General features: G+C 43.9%; 1 protein-coding gene across 5 annotated transcripts in view; it reads right to left on the reverse strand.

The window, feature by feature from the left end:
• Nucleotides 1-8,155: 8,155 nt before the first annotated feature.
• ARHGAP21 (Rho GTPase activating protein 21) overlaps nt 8,156-17,238 on the reverse strand; it is a 173,611-nt gene continuing 164,528 nt past the window's right edge. For all 5 annotated transcript variants that reach the window (XM_059729087.1, XM_059729085.1, XM_059729086.1 and 2 more), the window contains 2 exons: nt 15,760-15,791; nt 8,156-10,689 (listed from right to left, as the gene is read on the reverse strand). In XM_059729087.1, the coding sequence (XP_059585070.1) occupies nt 8,980-10,689; nt 15,760-15,791 (1,742 nt within the window). In that variant the 3' untranslated portion in view covers nt 8,156-8,979. The remainder of the gene's footprint in view (nt 10,690-15,759; nt 15,792-17,238) is intronic.

Consider the following 17,238-nt stretch of genomic DNA (forward strand, 5'->3'; position numbering starts at 1 on the left):
TTAACCCTAGATGGGAGAGTGTTAAAGTTGGCATGGGTTTGCTGTGCTTGAATCATTCTCCACTCATTCACATGTAAGAATTTGAACTGCCAGCTGCTGTCCTTTTTGAAACGTTCCTCTCTTGAAAGGACTCCAAGCATTTGTGTGTTCGCACCCTTTGAGGCACATGCAGGAAGAGAAACAAGTGGCAGGTATGATTTCTAGAAGGGCTCAGGTTGAAGAATCAGTCCAATACTTCTCTTCTCTTATGCTTCCTAGATGCTGCTGTAGGATGGTAGCATAGACAGGGAAGCAGAACTTATGTGGTTCTGAGCAGCTGAGGGTTAACCATCAAATATAACCCCCTAATCAGAGCTGCCTTTGTAGGGAAGGAACTAGGAACCTAAATGCCTTCTGCAGATCTGGATCCCACATACTTTTGATTTCAATGTATTGGGCCCACAAGGTTTAATTCTGTCCCATGCTTTGTTTTGGCTCTTCCTCTTTAGCTCTTTAATATACAGTTTTTGTACACTGGGCTGTATTTATTCCTCTCTCTTCTCCATGCCCTTGAATCTACATCAAGTAGGTTTTTACTGTCCCAGGTCAGCTTCTCTTCCACTTTATTAATAGCAACACATAGAGCCATCTTTTCAAGACTCCTTCTTTAAGGTTTCACACTGAGTTGCAAACAGTATTCTTCCTCCCAAGCACTTACCTCAGATTCTCAAAACTCTTGCATGGCTTTTCATCTCGAATACAAAATCACTGTATCTAAGGCTTGTTTCCATGATAATGGCCATTGAAGAGTTGTGTTATGCTAAAAACTACTTAGTCCTTAACATTTGAGATTTCAAAAAGTGCCAGAGTGGGCAGACATTTCTGTCTGGATCTAGACAGGATTTGTGACTATATTCTAATCTGAAACTCCCTGCAGCCTCACCATGAAGATAAGTGACATGGGCATCCTTCCAATGGTAGAGCACCTGGTCAACATATGTTGCTGTTATGAAAGAGTGTGAAAAAAACAAATCATATACTAAAAGTCAAATGTCTACTGTAACATATTCTAATTTCATTTCAAAAAATATTTTTGTACTGATGAGACTAAGTACAGAAAGTCAAAAAGCCTGAGGCTGAATCAGTTCAGTCTCTGCAGGTTAGTCTAAGCTGCATAGATTAAATTGAAACAGAAGTGAACAGACATTTACCTTTGATTTAGGAAATGCAGCCACATTCTTGCAGTGGCTCAGACCAGAAGCTGGGGGCACTAGAGCATGGCTCTCTGGCATGTAGCCAGCATGGGCTGTGTGTTCACTTCCTCTTCCTGCTGCCCCTAAAGTTTCTGGGATTTGCAGTCCAAATTTATAGCAACAGGACTCCACAGGACTGCTCATTACTTCCTCTTTCTGCTTCCAGGTGCCTCTGGGATTTATAGTTCACAGTTGCAGTGAGTTTTAGCAGAAGGGGTGTTTAACCACCCCCTCCCTGGCTCCAGACCCCTGGTGGGGTTTGTCTAGGAGTGTGGGCAGTCACCACCCCCTGGAGACTGGGCTGCATCACCATCTGGGCTTGCTTCCCACCCTGCCAGACCCTTTGTTAGCCAGCCCTCATGCTCTAGCTAGGGAGCAGAAGGGCAGAGCCAGCCCTGCTTTCTGGAGGAGACAGCATAGCCTAGGCCAGGGCTGCAAAGCATGCTGGGGGATTGTGATTTAACTTGAACCAGGAAGGGGTCTGGGACATAAGTTTCATAAACGAGTTTAACCCAAATCAGTTAAGTTCTGCACTTACCTGTGATCACTGAACCCAATCCCCTGGACTGACATTGCCATTTACTAAGTAAGGAAAACTCCTTTCAAGCAAAGGAGGAGCTAGAAGTAAAGGCTCGTACCAGCCTAAGCAGAGCAGAAGAGAGTGATATTCTATTTTATTTCTGTAAATGATGCAATGAATACAAACAGTACAGGCTGGTTATCTCCAGCATGGTATGTCATACCCAGATATGGTTGGGTTAAATTCTACCCTACATGACACACTTTTTTTTGATGAAGGATTATTGGGTGGCTGCTTCCCATAATTAAACTATTTATTTTTTTCTTGGACAGTTGTCAAATATTCTGATCCTAGGTGGAAAGTCACCAAAACTTAGACCCCTTTACTTTTGTTTGCAACCTGGCATGCCTTCTCCATCAAGGAATAGCTAGTAAGCAATGAGCAAGGGAGCCAAATTACACCTTGTGACACTGGTATATTTTGCACTGAAATGCATTCCAGCAGCAAAACTTGATCTTCCTGTGTCGAGCTTTGTTACATTGACCTGACCGTGCTTTTGCTCCGTGGCACTTTCTCTACTCCACCTGTTTTCCAACTTTTTTTCTTGCTGCTGCCATGCTAAATTTGGGGGTAGCCAAGATGAAATGGACCTTGCTGGTCTCACACACTATTTAACACCCAACCACAACAAGTTGTGTGTAGCTGATGTCCTAATCTACCAGGCTAAGTACAGACAGTCAAAAAGCCTGAGGCTGAAGCTCGAGGTCTTTGCAAGTTAGTCTAAAATGCAGAGATTAAACTGAGAAACAACTGGGAACACATTCACTTTAATTCAGTCAATTTAGCAGCCAGGCAGCTCTTTACACAGGAGAAGATGAGTTTAACCCCTGTCCCTGGCCTCAGACACCAGCCAGGATTTGCCTGGGGGGGGGGGGGTCAGTCCCTGCCTCCCCCCCCCACGCCCCCTCTCACTCCAGCCCAGCCCAGGGCTGCAAAGCATGCTGGGATGCTGGGGGACTGTGATTTAACTTGAACTGGGAAGGGTTCTGGGACAGAAGTTTCATAAATTGGTTTGATCCAACTCAGTTAAGTCTAATACTACAGTCAACCAGGTTTATCTCAAACCAGTTTCAGCCATTTTGAAACTGGTTTATGTGCACTGAGCTTCTGTTCTGTTACAGGTTTAAACCAATTTCTGATGACTTAAACCAGTTTATGTGTAACTTCTGTCCCTAGCACCAATGGAGAACATGTGGGCAAAAAGCAGCCTGTCTCAAGTGAGGCTTGTAATACCTGGAACTTAAAGAACTCGTCAGCTTCGGTTAGGCATTCTGTGAAAGCATACTTGCACCAGGGCAGCCAAATAGTTTTACATCAGTGAACAGTTACACACAGTGAACTGTTACAAGTCAGAAGAATCAGGACTGAGGTGTCCATTAGGATGCTATACATGTGCACTAGTTTGGAGGGAATATATAAGAAAATAATGTGCCACTTAAAATGTCGTCATTATTTACAAGTATATGCCAATACAGACAGGGCACATTGTGGACTGGCCATAAGACTAACAGTCTTCAAACACAAAGCTATTAAATGAGTATGAGACACGGTGTGTATGAGAGAGAGCAAGAGAGTGAGCACAAGCACGACTGAGCCCTGCATTTACATTAGAAAACAGATGATTAGCAGTTTTTCGTCTCTGAACAACTAAAAAAAGCCTTGGATTGGTATTCAGCAAGCTGGGAACTGAATTATACCGGCCTTCCCAGTCAGGCAGTTTCACCAACTGGCCTATAACAAGTATTTGTTTTTTCCTAGCCCATCCTCACTACCCTGCTAGAAGGCTTTGCAGCGCAGGCCCTGGAAAATGGAATTTCAGGCCAGGCTGGAACTCATAAGCTTTTCAGCTGTTTTATAATTATGGTGGGTTTTCTCCAGGAACCCTCAGCAGGTGCTCTGCTCCCACTGGGCAGGTCACCAAAAATGAACAGCTGTTCCATTTGGGATGAGATGTGCTTGTTTATGTATGGGGGGAGAAGGTGTTTCTTGTAACCTTAGACATTCTGGCTATAGACCTGCCTTTCCCTGAGTTTGCCACAATTACTGTGAATGAATCACAGCAAATCTACTCAGCCTCTCTCTTGCAGCTGGAAAGAACATGGGGGGAAGGAGGAAGTCCATGCCACCATCTGCTGCAAAGAATGGCAGCAGAATCTAAAACCCCAGAGTGGAGCCACTACCATCCCATTGCAAGATCTTCTGGAACCTGAGACATTCTTAGCACAGCACCCTGACATGGAGGAATGTCCTTACCCATCAATAAATAGATAACAGTCCAAGAGAAATAAAGCTAACAGCCAGTTATATGCTGGCACGCAGAAGTCTACAGATTACTTTGTGAGTGGTGGAGGTGATCTCAACCAGGGAGCTAGATCAGCCCTGAGGACTTCACTAGAGATTGGATACTCCTCTCCATTCTTATCTCCACTCCTTTCCTGGCAGGAACCATTTTTATGTCCCAGAAGCTCTCTCTGCTGCCTAGCAATTCTAATCTAATTGGCTATAAGTGAAACACTGCCAGCAAGCTACACAACACCTCTTCCCACAGCCCCTCTAACCCCTACTGCCCACCCACTCCCCTCCACACCCAGGGGTGACTCCCTCCATGTCTCTCCAACCCCAATCGCCCCATATCTCCCATGCAGGGCCAATGGTTGTCCCCTAAACTGCATAACTCTCCCCTCCGTGCAACAAACACAACACTAAATTGAAAAAAAATCCAGAACAGGAAAACAATGGAAAGCCCTTGCTGAAACGCAAAGCCAAAAGATGCCCTTGAGCATCACCTACCCAAGCCAGGCACCATCTTAGCCACCTGAATAGAGGGTGGCCAAGATAGTGCCTGGGCTGGGGCAGGGACAAGGGAGGGCACGAAGACTCTTCAGCCCAAAGAAGTCTGCTGGCTTTGTAGGACATGCAGGCTGGATGGGGGCCAACCTTTTCCATGAGTGGTGAAGATGGGTTTGTCTGCAGCAGGGGAGGGCAGCGCAATTGGTAGCAGTTCTTCAGCTCAGGCAGGCTGCTGGGTTTCCCTCCATTCAGGAGGTCAAAATAGTGCCTGACCTGAGCCCGAGGCCTCCCCCAGAAGGGAAGGAGACAAAAGAGAGTAGTTGCATAATAAAATGGAAGACTTACAAATGCCTCCCGTTTTAACTGTTTGCATGCATTGTGGTTAGGCAGCTTTTATCTACAGGCTCAAAAACCAGAAAAAAAATTTGAAATTGGGGAAGTCGGGGGCAAGAAATGAGGCAACATTTCAACATTGCAGTCCTTAAGCATGTGAGGTTGACAATACTGCACTGTCAGTAGTGGGCACAATGTCACCCTCCTGCCATTGGGAACCCATTTCAGGGAGCAGGAGCACCCACTGCCGGGGCTAGTATCCTTGATCTAGGCTGCACCCAGAGGACATACATCTCAACGTCTGTTTTCAAGATGTCCACAGCTGTGAAGAATCCCATTTCTCCTCTTATTTTCTAAAGGTAATATGAGCCAGTCACCGAAAGGTTTTCATTTGGTGGATCTCTCCTAGTCTGTAACAAGGTGACAGGGACATGGTTTGGCTCCTCATTTTCAGTGCTCTAGGGAATGGTATGAGCTATGGAAAGGTGTGCGGTTGTTCACCGAACTTAGAAAAGGAATCCCCAAATTAGACTCTCATCACTACGTTATAAGGAAAAACAGTTGTTGGGAGTTACTACAGGTCCCCAAAATGCATTATTCATTAGTTTGCCACTTCATTTCTCTAACTAAGATTTTGGTTTCAACCAAACTACAACAAGAACCTTCAAACAAAAAGAACCAAAAGTACCTCCAAATCCAGTTAAATTCTCCGTGAGGCCAAGAACAAGGTTGCTGCACCTTGTCCAGTGGAGAGCAAATTATTAACGGTCCACACACACACAAATCTTTCCTTAAGATAACCAAGTGTTACTAGTCATTTCTCTAAAGTTCACTGCATTCAGCTATTATTTAGATTTATATCCCATCCTATTCAGAAAGGTTTAGAGTGGCTTCCAATAAATAACAAAAAGAAGGTACAGCAGGATGGCACCTTAGGCTGGATCCAGACGTGCAGAAATTGCGTCTGTGGCACTGCAAACCTCTTTCTAGCACCACAAACCACAAGTGTTTCATGTTAAACCGTGCAACAAAACAACCCATGTGGAAGAAGCAACAGTAGATTCCACAAAAAAAGGTAGCAAACAACTTGAAACGCCTTCTCAGTCACTTCCCAGGCCTTAAGAATGGCTCCTCTGGCCAGTTCCCCCCCAACCTCATTTAGGTATAAAACCACTTTTGCCACTTCCACCTACCCCATGCCTACCCACTCCCACTCCTCTGGCCCCCAAGAAAGAAGGGAGATCCCTCCCTCCTCTCCCAATGTCCTTCCCAGACATGCTGCCCTCTCCAACAGAGGGTGTGGCTGTGCAAATAAAAACTCCTCTTCCTCATCCCCAAAACCACAATATTAAACTCAGTGATGCCTCCCTCCAAAGATCAGAATTTTTCCTTTCTCTTGAGGGGAAGTTGTGCTATAATCAAGGCTCTAAAGTACCAGTTGTAGAACGAAGCAGCACAATGAAGTCCTAAAAACATCTGTAACTAATTCCTTACTGTTCTTGATTCCCAACCAGTTGGGAATGATGGGAATAGTTTCAGAGCTCAGTTTTTAGTCATTACCTACAAGCACTTTTAAATGGAAATCATTCTGATCCATCCTAGCTGCTGTCAAAGTGGAAGGTTGTCTTACCTCTACAGATTTCAAAGATGCATGAATAACTTCAGGTTACTTTCTCCACGGAAATAATGATCGTGCTTGTTTCTTCACAAGAGGCAGTAAGGTAAAAACTGACTGCAGTGGACTGTTGCTAGCACTTTGAATGAAAAGAAAACAGCTCTTTATAAAACCAAGCCTGTTGGTACTCCTTGATTATTCTGGTTTTTTTTTGTTTTTTTTTTTAGTGTCAGGTACAGAAGTTGTGTGCGCTCCTGGTGCTGATTCCTTATTTATCAACAATACACGTTAACACTTCCCATTTCAAAGTGGTAACAGTGATAACGTCTGAGGATTAGACTTTTGAAGGGGGCTATGCCCAAAAGGGGTCATGGAAGGTACAAATTCTGTTGCGTTTCCTAGTATATCTGTTATATACTAGGAAATGTTATTTCCTAGTATATATGCTTATGATATAAGCCATGCTCATCATAAGCCATGCTCATCCATGGCTTATGATGTTATATCATCATAAGCCATGAGCATCCCAAGGATCTGCCGCTTGCTGCTGCTGCCGCCATCGGGATCAGAAGCTGTGCACCGTGGAGGAGAGGGAATGTAGCGGAGTCCTCACAACCCCCTACCCTCCCTCACACCCGATACAACCACATCCTGCCCAACCAAGCTCCAAAAAGTCCCACCGCCCCACTAGGCATGGGCCCCAACCCCCAGGCTTCACGCTCCCGCCCAGCTGCAGCTTCCCCCCTGCCCGCCACCACTTCCCTATCTGCTGCTCAGAGCAAGTGTTGCAGCAGGGACACAAGGAGCTGGAGGTCAGAGAAGCCAAGCAGGTCCCCCAGCAGCTGCAACAGTGGCAGCAATGGCTCCACCCAGAAGTTGTGCATGCTGGCCTGGGCCAGGGCCCTCCTGTGCACAAGGGTGGGAGCAAATCACGTGGCCTAGGCAGGGTAGCATTAATTGGTGGGTGCCTGTGGGTCTGGTGAAAGCATGTGGTGGGCTGGATCTGGCCCACAGGCCATATTTTGCCTGCCCCTGCTCTAGGGTTTGTTGTCTGACATGAAGGTAGGGTCATCTGTAAAGTTTTCACAAGTCATAAGCTAGTCTTTGTAGATAAACTGCCCAAAGCAAGCTAACCCAGATATACACCCCAACACACTCCCCCTCTTGAACTAGCAATTTGGCTAGCAGACCGAAAAAGGGTTAATGATTAAGATATTTAGTATCTTGCAGTTCTGAAAGAGTAGTAATCTTTTGATATAATACCAGACACACTGAATATTTTAAAAAAAAATCTCACCACATAACAAATTTAATTTAGTGTAGGGTTTAGGAGTATGAAGTTTGAAAAATCAGAAGAAAGATCATTAAGTCCCAGTGCTAAACTAACCTTTTTGGCACTGTTCTTTATCCTATGTGTAGATGAAGTAGTAGATCCTTTACACTTTGCAACCCCAAACCTTGGAAGTGCCTTGTTCCACACAGCTTATCGCTCATTTTAGACAATAAATGCAGGTTTTTTTATATTTGCTACAGTTGCTCATTGCAACTTGTACACAAACCATTTTAAAATCACTCATTAGAATGAAAATTAGGTCATGCAAAAAGTCAACAAAACAATTTTATTTCCAGTGTTTAAGTGGGTGTGCACACAGGCAAGATACAGGTTTGGATTCAATATGTCTTCATGCAGAATTATATTCTTCTCAATAAAAGAAACCAGTTCCATCCAGGATCCACTATCTACACGGCTATGTTACAACATTTATATCAAATCTGGTATCTGAAAAAAAGATACACATGTAATATGTACATTTAAGTTACTTATTTTACAGAAAGATTAAAAATTCAAGTCACATAAAACTCAAAAACTGTATTAAAATTGTAATATAAAACTCAGAGATCCAACTGGAATGCCTAAGGAATGGAAGCTCTGTATCCACCTGTGTTAAAATTTGTAAAATGTAATGAAATTTCTTACAGATAAAATGCATTTGTTTGTAGTTAGTTTCTCTAATTTAACAATTAACAATATGGCACCCTAACAAAACAAATGAATTCATGATGAGGCACTTGTTAGTGACTAAACCAAAAGAACATTTTTTCTGCATACTAATGCCAAGCCAACTCTCAGTCATAAAACCATGTATACACTACATAGCATGTTGCATCAGATGCTCTGTTCAACATTTGTATGCAGCCATCAAATATACTTTTTCTTAAAATATATATATATATATATCTATACTTTAACATTTTTATGTTCTTCTGGCTGTAGTAATGCCCTGTGAAGACTTTCCACAGTGCATATTGATGAAACCAGCCCATATGAAGGCTGCATAACAACAACAGTACAAGAAAACATATATACACAGTTACTGAGCAGTGTAACAATAAGCTATTGAATTGCTGTAGTGGACATATTTCCCATTTTAAAGATACTGGTAGAATCGAGATCTGACTACCTGGGTCCCAGACAGTTTATGAGGATGGGCATCAATTGCTGGGCTAAAGTTGCTTTTGTTCATGTTCTGGTAACTTTCACCATTTACTTGGTCAGGTGGCTGAGGTGATCCTGAAGGAGGTGGTCTATTGATCAAAGTCAAATTGCTAGAATTGCCATCATTTGTCTGCATTTTTGCAGAAGAAAGGATCTCTGTCTGAGATGGGTCTGCTAAGCTAGTGTTCTCAAGTTTGGGCTCTCCAGTTTCACCCGTATTCAGGTCAGTTGTGCTAGTGAGTAAACGCTCCCGTGCAAGCCAATCTGAAATTGAAAGGTCCTGGGCTGGACATTTTGGCTTTAACCGATTCACAGCTGAAAACTCGGACTCCTTCTCTCTATTCTGACTCTGCTCTTGAGCTTTCCAAGCATTCAAAACACTTAGTTCAAGGAAATCCCTCTGCCCTCCAAGTGTATGTCTTCGCCTGATGTTCTTTTTCTTTGAGATCTCTGCAGAGCTAGATTTCTGATTTCCTATTCCAAACATATCATCTGCAGATGCTTTCAGCCGCAGTTTCAGCCTGTCTGTTATTTTGAGCCTCCATGTAGGTTCTTGTTTTTCAGTTTCACTTCTAGCTGATGTAGTTAAACTGCTGGTTGATCTTCCTTTTTTCATTATGTCAAACATTTTGGTCATAGTAGGCAAGTCCTTTTCATTTTTAGCATCTCCGAAACCCTCACCATCTAGTTTGTTCCGGGCAGACTTCTTCCTTGAAAGTGTATCACATTCAATGAGTTTGTGGGAACTAAACAGTCTGCGGCTGTCTAACTTTGGCGTTGAACTTCCGTCAGTACAGCTTATTTCGCTTTCTTCAGAGTTCCTCCTACTTGTCTTTGCTACTTCTTGTATTTTTCCCCTCAACAGTCTTTCAGCAGCAGATCTTGTAGCAAAGACAGGGAAATCATTTTCACTATCTGTTTCCATGGGTCGACCATCACTGATCAATTCACTCTGTTCATCATCAGCTTCGTCTCCCTTGCTTTCCATCACCGACTGCACCTCAGGGCTCAGCATGCCAGAACCTAGGTACACAGCAGAGGAAGTGGCCGAGTAGTCTGAAGTGACAGAACTGACATAAGCAGCTAAAAACTCACTGCATTTAATTTCAGGGCTGGCTACTTTTTTGCATGAGAGTCTGCGCAGGGAAGCCTGGGAAGAAGTGTCAGAGTCAGGCACGGTCTCCTCAATGTGGGAGGTGGCTTGTGAAACAGGTATTTTAGGATAATCTTTCTGCAAGGTTACCCAGCAGCTGAGATCAGGCGACTTTGTGTGCTTTTGGTGGCAAGGTGCCAAAGAAGCCTCTGAAGGGGCACATTCTTTCCTTCCTGACTTCTTGTCATCCTTTGCAGCATTTGTGTCTTTTTTACTGCTGTTCTCTTTTTCCTTCGGAACAAACATCCTTTGTTTTCTCCCTCTCGCATCTCTTCCTTTTTCACATTCCCCTTTAGTTGCATCCTCTTTTGTCATTTCACAAGATTGTTCAGCAAGCTCCTTCTTGTGGAACACGCTGTCAAGTTCATCTTCCGAGCTGCTTTGGGGTGGCTTCTCTTTTGTTTTTTTTCGCTTGCGACTGGCTGCTGCGAAGATGGAGGACACAAGCAATTCCTTACTATATTGATCCTTTCCAGATCCCCAGGAGCCCTGTTTTAAATAGAAATCAGGGAGCAAGTTTAGAATTTAAAACAAATAAAGCTGTCATTAGATTGATATTTTACATGGGTATCTTGGGCTCTAGACTGAGCTCTTGCTTGTGTTTCTTCAAACTAAAAAAAAAATCCTTCACACGGTCAGCTCTACTAATTCCAGTCCTACCTGCCTCCGACTACGACACCAGTGAGGAAGAAAGGCTCCGTTTGCTGGCAGTCCTGTAAACTAACACCAGACCGAAGAGGGGGAATAACCCCTTCAATATCACTTCCAGTCTTGTCTTTGCTAAAAGACTGTTGTTGTAGGTTTTGGAGACCTTTCACTGTTAATTTAACTGGAGGGGTTACAAGCATCCTCTTTTTTTTTTTTTAATCAGAGGCTTCCTTTATTCCAAATGTTAACTAATTATTTAAGAGGGGAAATAACAGCATAATCACAATCCTCTTCCCTCCGAACTACCCTGCTTCCATATTAAATTCCTGTCATGCCCAGACTGGAAAACTCTTGGCCTGGGATGCAAGAGTAATAGTGCTGACAGAAAATAAGTAAATTCTTTTAAAATCAGTCTGTCTTTAGAAAAATCACAAGGAGGTAGATGAACTGAAGGGTTTTTTTCCCCCTTTAGAGTCACCTTAAAAAACTAAATAGAATTTGCAGTATATCATAATCATCACTTGACCACTTTATTCAATACCCTTCAACTTCCCATAGCTGTTTATCTTTTTTAGAAAACAAATCTCTGGGTCAGGACTTTGCCTCCTTTGATGTCTGACCAGGACCTGGTGCACTGTAGGCACTACTACACATAAATATGAAATATTATTATAATGACATAAATAAGGCAGGTCACTTGTTTACATCAGTCACAGAAGCTTTTAGGTAGGTATTTCGAGGGCTGATCAGCTATGCTTGAAGTTCAACAAAAGCAAGTGAAAACATCAGTTATTTGCACATTGTATCTGCAGTCTATGGGTGCAGACAGAAGTGCAGCTCCTCGCTGTAACTGAGAACGCTTTGCAGGAAGCATTCTGCGTCACACTGACCCCTGGAACAAATAGAAGTTCACTGCTGGTTCCAGGGGGGAGGGAAATATAGCTGTTGGCTGCCTTCGCAACAGCCCCTCCTCGCTCCCAACCTGTCCCTGTTTCAGAACAGGAGAGGAGAAAGGGAGCAGAGGGAGTTTATTCTAGGAGTTCCCTAGCCAGTTTTGGAGGGTGAGGTGGGTGTAGTAGTAGAGCACCCTTCTGCACCCCAAGGTGGGGGGGGCCCTCCAATACACCCACTCCACCCTCCAGCAGGGGCTGAAACCCCCCGCAACTGAACTCCCTTCACTCCCTTTCCCCCTCCCATGCGCTTGTCTTCAACAATGAAGGATTTGGTGTTAGAGACATGCATGGAAGAAAGGGCCTTTCCTTTTTTGTGTCCTTGTGACGAGGTATTTAGCAGAATTTGCAGATTCACTGGAATCTGACATGGCTATGCCATGGCTGCAAACTGGTGACCTCTGGGCTGTCAACAGTGCACCTTAGTGCCTCCATGGAAAGAAGGTGCCCTCCACAATTGTCACCCATCATTTATCAGTATACAGCATTCTGCTAGAGCAGGGGTTCTCAAACTTTTTGATACTGCAACAAGGGGGTTGCAAACTTTTCTTTCCTCCCTAGAAGTGGTGGCACAGGGGCTGGGCCGCCACCACCATCAAGCACTCGGTGCTGCTGCAGTGCATTGCGTGCCACTTCCCCGCACCCAAGTCTGGCCGGTTGCTGAGGGAGGAGCAGAGCCCTGGTGGCTGGCCGGCTGGACTTGGGCACAGGGAAGTGGTGCACAGCACGCGGCGGCAGCACCACTGCTTCTAGGGAGGGAAGAGAATTTGCAACCCCCTTTTAAGTTGCTGGGGGGTCATGACCCACAGTTTGAGAACCCCTGCCCTAGAGGTGTAACACTTTACTCAACTTTTATTAGAACTTAAAATAAATATTACATATCTAGGAACCTACTTAAATCCACAGTTTTGTAGATTTCATGTAAACCATGAAATCCAGGATTCTCCACAAAATCTGCAAAATAAACTAAAAGCTTAATAAAAATAAAATGCTGGCTCCCCAATAGGAACTAGTGGTCCTCGATGCCAGGAGGGGAAGGTGCCAGCTGACAGAGCAGCACAGAAAGCAGCAGAGATGGCGGCTTCCCCCTTGTCTCTTCCCCCTGTTGGGGTCTCTCTGCCAATCAGCACCGAGGGGCAGAGCACAAAGCAGCCAGCAATCAAGATGGTGGCTGCCTCTTTGTCCCACCTCCCTTTGCCAGAGTCTCTTTGCCAATCAGCGCTGAGGGGAAGGGCCTGCAAAATTGGCTGTGAACTGCAAGCAGGCTGCAAAAAACCCTTTGCCTCAACGTGATTCAGGTAGGTCCCTATACATAACTACTTGAAGCAAAGATGGGGATTCAGGAGCCAGTTCACTCATCCACAGGTGGGCTGAGTTCCTCAGCACTTGCAGTCACTGTGCTGTAAGTGAACACAATGGGCTCCTATACACATACAGTAAGGCTGCTCCGACGTGCTGTAAGTCAATGCACTCCAGCAGCCTCCAGTGTCGTGTATCAGCAGCCCCGTGCTGAAAAATGGGGGCAGGGCACTTTAAAGCTTGTTTGATGAGCTTTAGTTCGAAGTGCCCCACCACCATTTTTCAGCACAGGGACACTGATGCACGTCATGCTTGGGTGCTTTTAATTAGCATGGCTCGCTAATTAACACTTCCCCCCTCCCCCCCTCCCGAGCACATCTATAAATGCCCAATAAGCCAAAGACAAGTGGAAAGCTCATTTGCATCCTACAGACTATCTGTTTAGCCACTTGTATAGCCATCATCCCAGTATACAGTTTACTGCTACTGCTAGGGGAATAATACATCAAGGGCTCAGCAAACAACTGATCACCAGGGCACCCTTGGGGAAAACCAGGAGTAATGGTCACAAACTCCCGGAAGACTGTTTCAGGCTTAACACTAGGAAAAACTTCTCAACAGTTAGGGTGTGCAGACTGTGGAATAAACTCCCTCCAGAGGTGGTGCAATCACCTACCCTGGAAATCTTCATGAGGAGACTGGATGGTCATCTTGCTGGGGTCACCTGACCCCACTTGTCTTTCCTGCCTACTGCAGGGGGGCTGGACCTGATGATCCTGTAAGGTCCCTTCTAGCCACTTACAATCTATGCATCTATGTCATTGCCTTTCTAAGATTTTATTATTCCTGCCACTAGGAAAAGAAAAATATAATCCACGTTATGTATTTAAGGACTTGAGGCACATACTAGATTGAACTATTTGCCTAAGGTCACATAAGAAGTCTATAATTGTACCAAGAACTGAATCCAACCTCCTGAGTCACGTGTCCAGTGTCTTACCTATAGCTTCCCTACCCAAGTAGCGTTTTCTAATGTCCTTTTGCCTGGAAGTCCTTGGCTACAACACCTGATATCACATGGAGTCAGGAACTGTAATCATCAGTGAATACGCCCTTGTATTCTATGCACACCGAAGGAGGGACACATAAGAAAACATCATAAAAATTCCTATACGGGTTCATCTGGCCCATTATCCTGCCTTCAAACAGCAAGCAGCAGATGATTTAGAGCAGTGATTCTAAATGTTTTCAGAATCAGGGCATTGCTCCACAACCTTCTGAATGTAGCAGCAGCCCTTGGTCAAGAACCATTGCCATGCTCAATATACCTCAGTGATTTTCAACTGGGTGATACAACTGCCCTGGGTATCTTGTGCATAGCCAGACCAAGAAGGGCTGTGGTACATGTGCATTTGTGTTCTCTGATAACACTAAAGCAGGCAAGAGAGATGGTTCATGCTGCGACCCTTCTTAGGCCAACCTTCCACAGCATCTCCTGGAAACAGAGGCATGTGGGATGGACAAAAACTGGGAAAGGCTTGCAGCATGAGTCAGCTTTCCTGGCTGCTTTTGATAACCCTAATGCAGTGCACTAATGTGCTGCAGCCGTATTCATGAGGCAGTTTTGCCTCAGCTGAGAACCACTGCTTTAGAGGAACAGCTTAAGATACAGGGAAGACAGAGTGATTCACCCCCTGTCATAAAACCGTGGAAAGTTAGGATTAGAAGGGACCTCAGGAGGTCATCTAGTCCAACCCCCGGCTCAAAGCAGGACCACCCCAACTAGATCATCCCAGCCAAAGCTTTGTCAACCTGGGTTCTGAAAACCTCCAAGGATGGAGCTTCAACCACCTCTCTGGGTAACCTGTTCCAGTGCTTCACCACCCTCCTCGTGAGAAAATTCTTCCTAATATCTAAATAAACTTCCCTTGCTCCTTGTTCTGTCATCTGCCACTACTGAGAACAATCTAGCTCCATACTCTTTCAAACCTCCCTTCAGGTAGTTGAAGGATGCTATTAAATCCCCTCTCAGTCTCCTCTTCTCTAAACTAAATAAGCCCAGTTCCCTCAGGCTTTCCTCACAAGTCATGTCCCTCAGCCCGCTCACCATTTTTGTCGCCCTCCGCTAGACTCACTCCAATTTGTCCACATCCTCTCTGTAGTGTGGCCCCCAAAACTGAACACGATACGCTAGACATGGCCTCACCAGTGCTGAATATAGGGGAATAATCACTTCCCATAACCTAGTGGCAACACACCTGTCAGACCCTCCTGGCTGCCAGCAGCAACCTTGGGTCTGGGTATCATGAGTAAGCTAACAAGAGACAGGAAAATACCATACTGCTTCAATTAAATTAGATTTGTGATATAAAGAGTTAACAGCCATTAGACTCCAACTATAACCAAAAGTTGCTTCAGTCTAAAGCTTCTCTTACTGAGTCAGTTGTGACAAATTCCATGAGTGACAACTTTTCCAAGTGTTTGCTTCAAAGCTAATTGGTGAAGGAATGCTATGGATAGCTTCCTGCTTCTGTTAACAACCTGGGCATCACTCCATACAGTATGCATGTATAAACAGCCAGTACAACAAGACAAGTTGTATATAACAATACGTATCTTAATTTTTCTTTAAAAAGGCTATACTTTCACAAATTGGATTTACCTTAGACTTTGATGAATCACTAGTTGTTGAATCTGTGCAATAAAATCAAAAACAAAAGTGTGGTCAGTTCTCTGCAAGATTTGCTTTTCAAACAGACAATGCTGGACTTATGGGGAAAAAAAGACAAGCACAGAACAAAATATGAAAGCAAATAAAACCAGAACAGAGTGGATAGTCAGAGCTCACAAAGATGCAAGCTGCACCACAGAAAGCCACCGCCATGAAAGGATGCTGTGAATTGTAGGCAGAACCAGCTCAATGATAGGAATGGCAAAGGAGCCCTGTTCTCTAAATAAAAAACAGAAATACTAATGTTTATTTCAATTGTTTTAAGTATACAGCCCTGCAAGTCCACAGCTGAGAGACTTTTCAGGATTGTACTGGGTATTCTTTGATTGATACAATATACAATGCAAAAGTTGACACCTCAGTATTTTTGGCTGCCTTCGTGACAAATTGTTATCCTTGTATGTTACATTTATTTTATCAAAATGCTAAAAGTTATATAAAGTAAGGGGCTGAATTTTAAACATAAGATTTTATGTTCTAAAACCCAATTTTATATCTGCATTCCTCGAGTGAGCTACATACTAATAAAATTTTACTTTTAACAGGCTAGATTTCAGCAGCTACCAGTTTTGTAGTTCAGTAACAAGCGCTATTCTAAAATGAAAAATGAACCATCATTTTACTCTCTGGCAAGAACTGAGGTTATACAGTTATAAAGGGGGTAGGAAAGGGCTAGCACTATGACTAGAAAATATTTACACTGAAGCTTTCCAACTTTTTAGGGACTTTTTTCCCCTGGCTTAAAGAGCTGAGCCCCATGCCACACCCCTTTTTGACACATGGCTAATGCTTTATGACTAGAAAAACCGGTAGACCATACCATGCTATTTCTCCTCAGGGTCTGCTTCAGAAATAACAAGAAACAGCAGAAAAACTTTTAAAAAGTAGCATTGATCTGTTCAAAATACTCTTAAAAGAAAATTTACAGCACAGATCAACTTTTTTTTTTTCTTTTTTTGCATTTACAAGAAACGGGGGTTTCTGCAGACAAGGCAGCTACAATGTGGGCAACAGTCCTCCTTCTTCCTACAGTTCCAGCTGTCCATCAGTGACATCACAGAATCCACTAGTGACATCACCGTGTGATAGACTCCTCCCACTTCACCTGTTTCAACATCAGTATAGAGTAACTGTTTCAGTAAGTGCTGAACATCCCTTTAAAAACTAAAACAAAGCTAGAGACAAAGGGATAACATTTGTGGGAAACAACATGCCAGGTTAGTGCAACAATACGGTGAGGGGAAAAAAGTCACCAAAAGAGAGCCTACAATACTTGTCCTTAGCCAAGCAGGATGGCATTTTATAAACAGAAGAAAATCAGCTTTAATATAGACATATTTCAAAATATCCTATAATAATGTCCATCAGTTGATAAACAAGTGAAATTTAATTTTAACTGCATTCCTAACT

This window comes from Alligator mississippiensis, chromosome 5, assembly GCF_030867095.1.
Source record: "Alligator mississippiensis isolate rAllMis1 chromosome 5, rAllMis1, whole genome shotgun sequence".
Taxonomy (NCBI): Eukaryota; Metazoa; Chordata; order Crocodylia; family Alligatoridae; genus Alligator; species Alligator mississippiensis.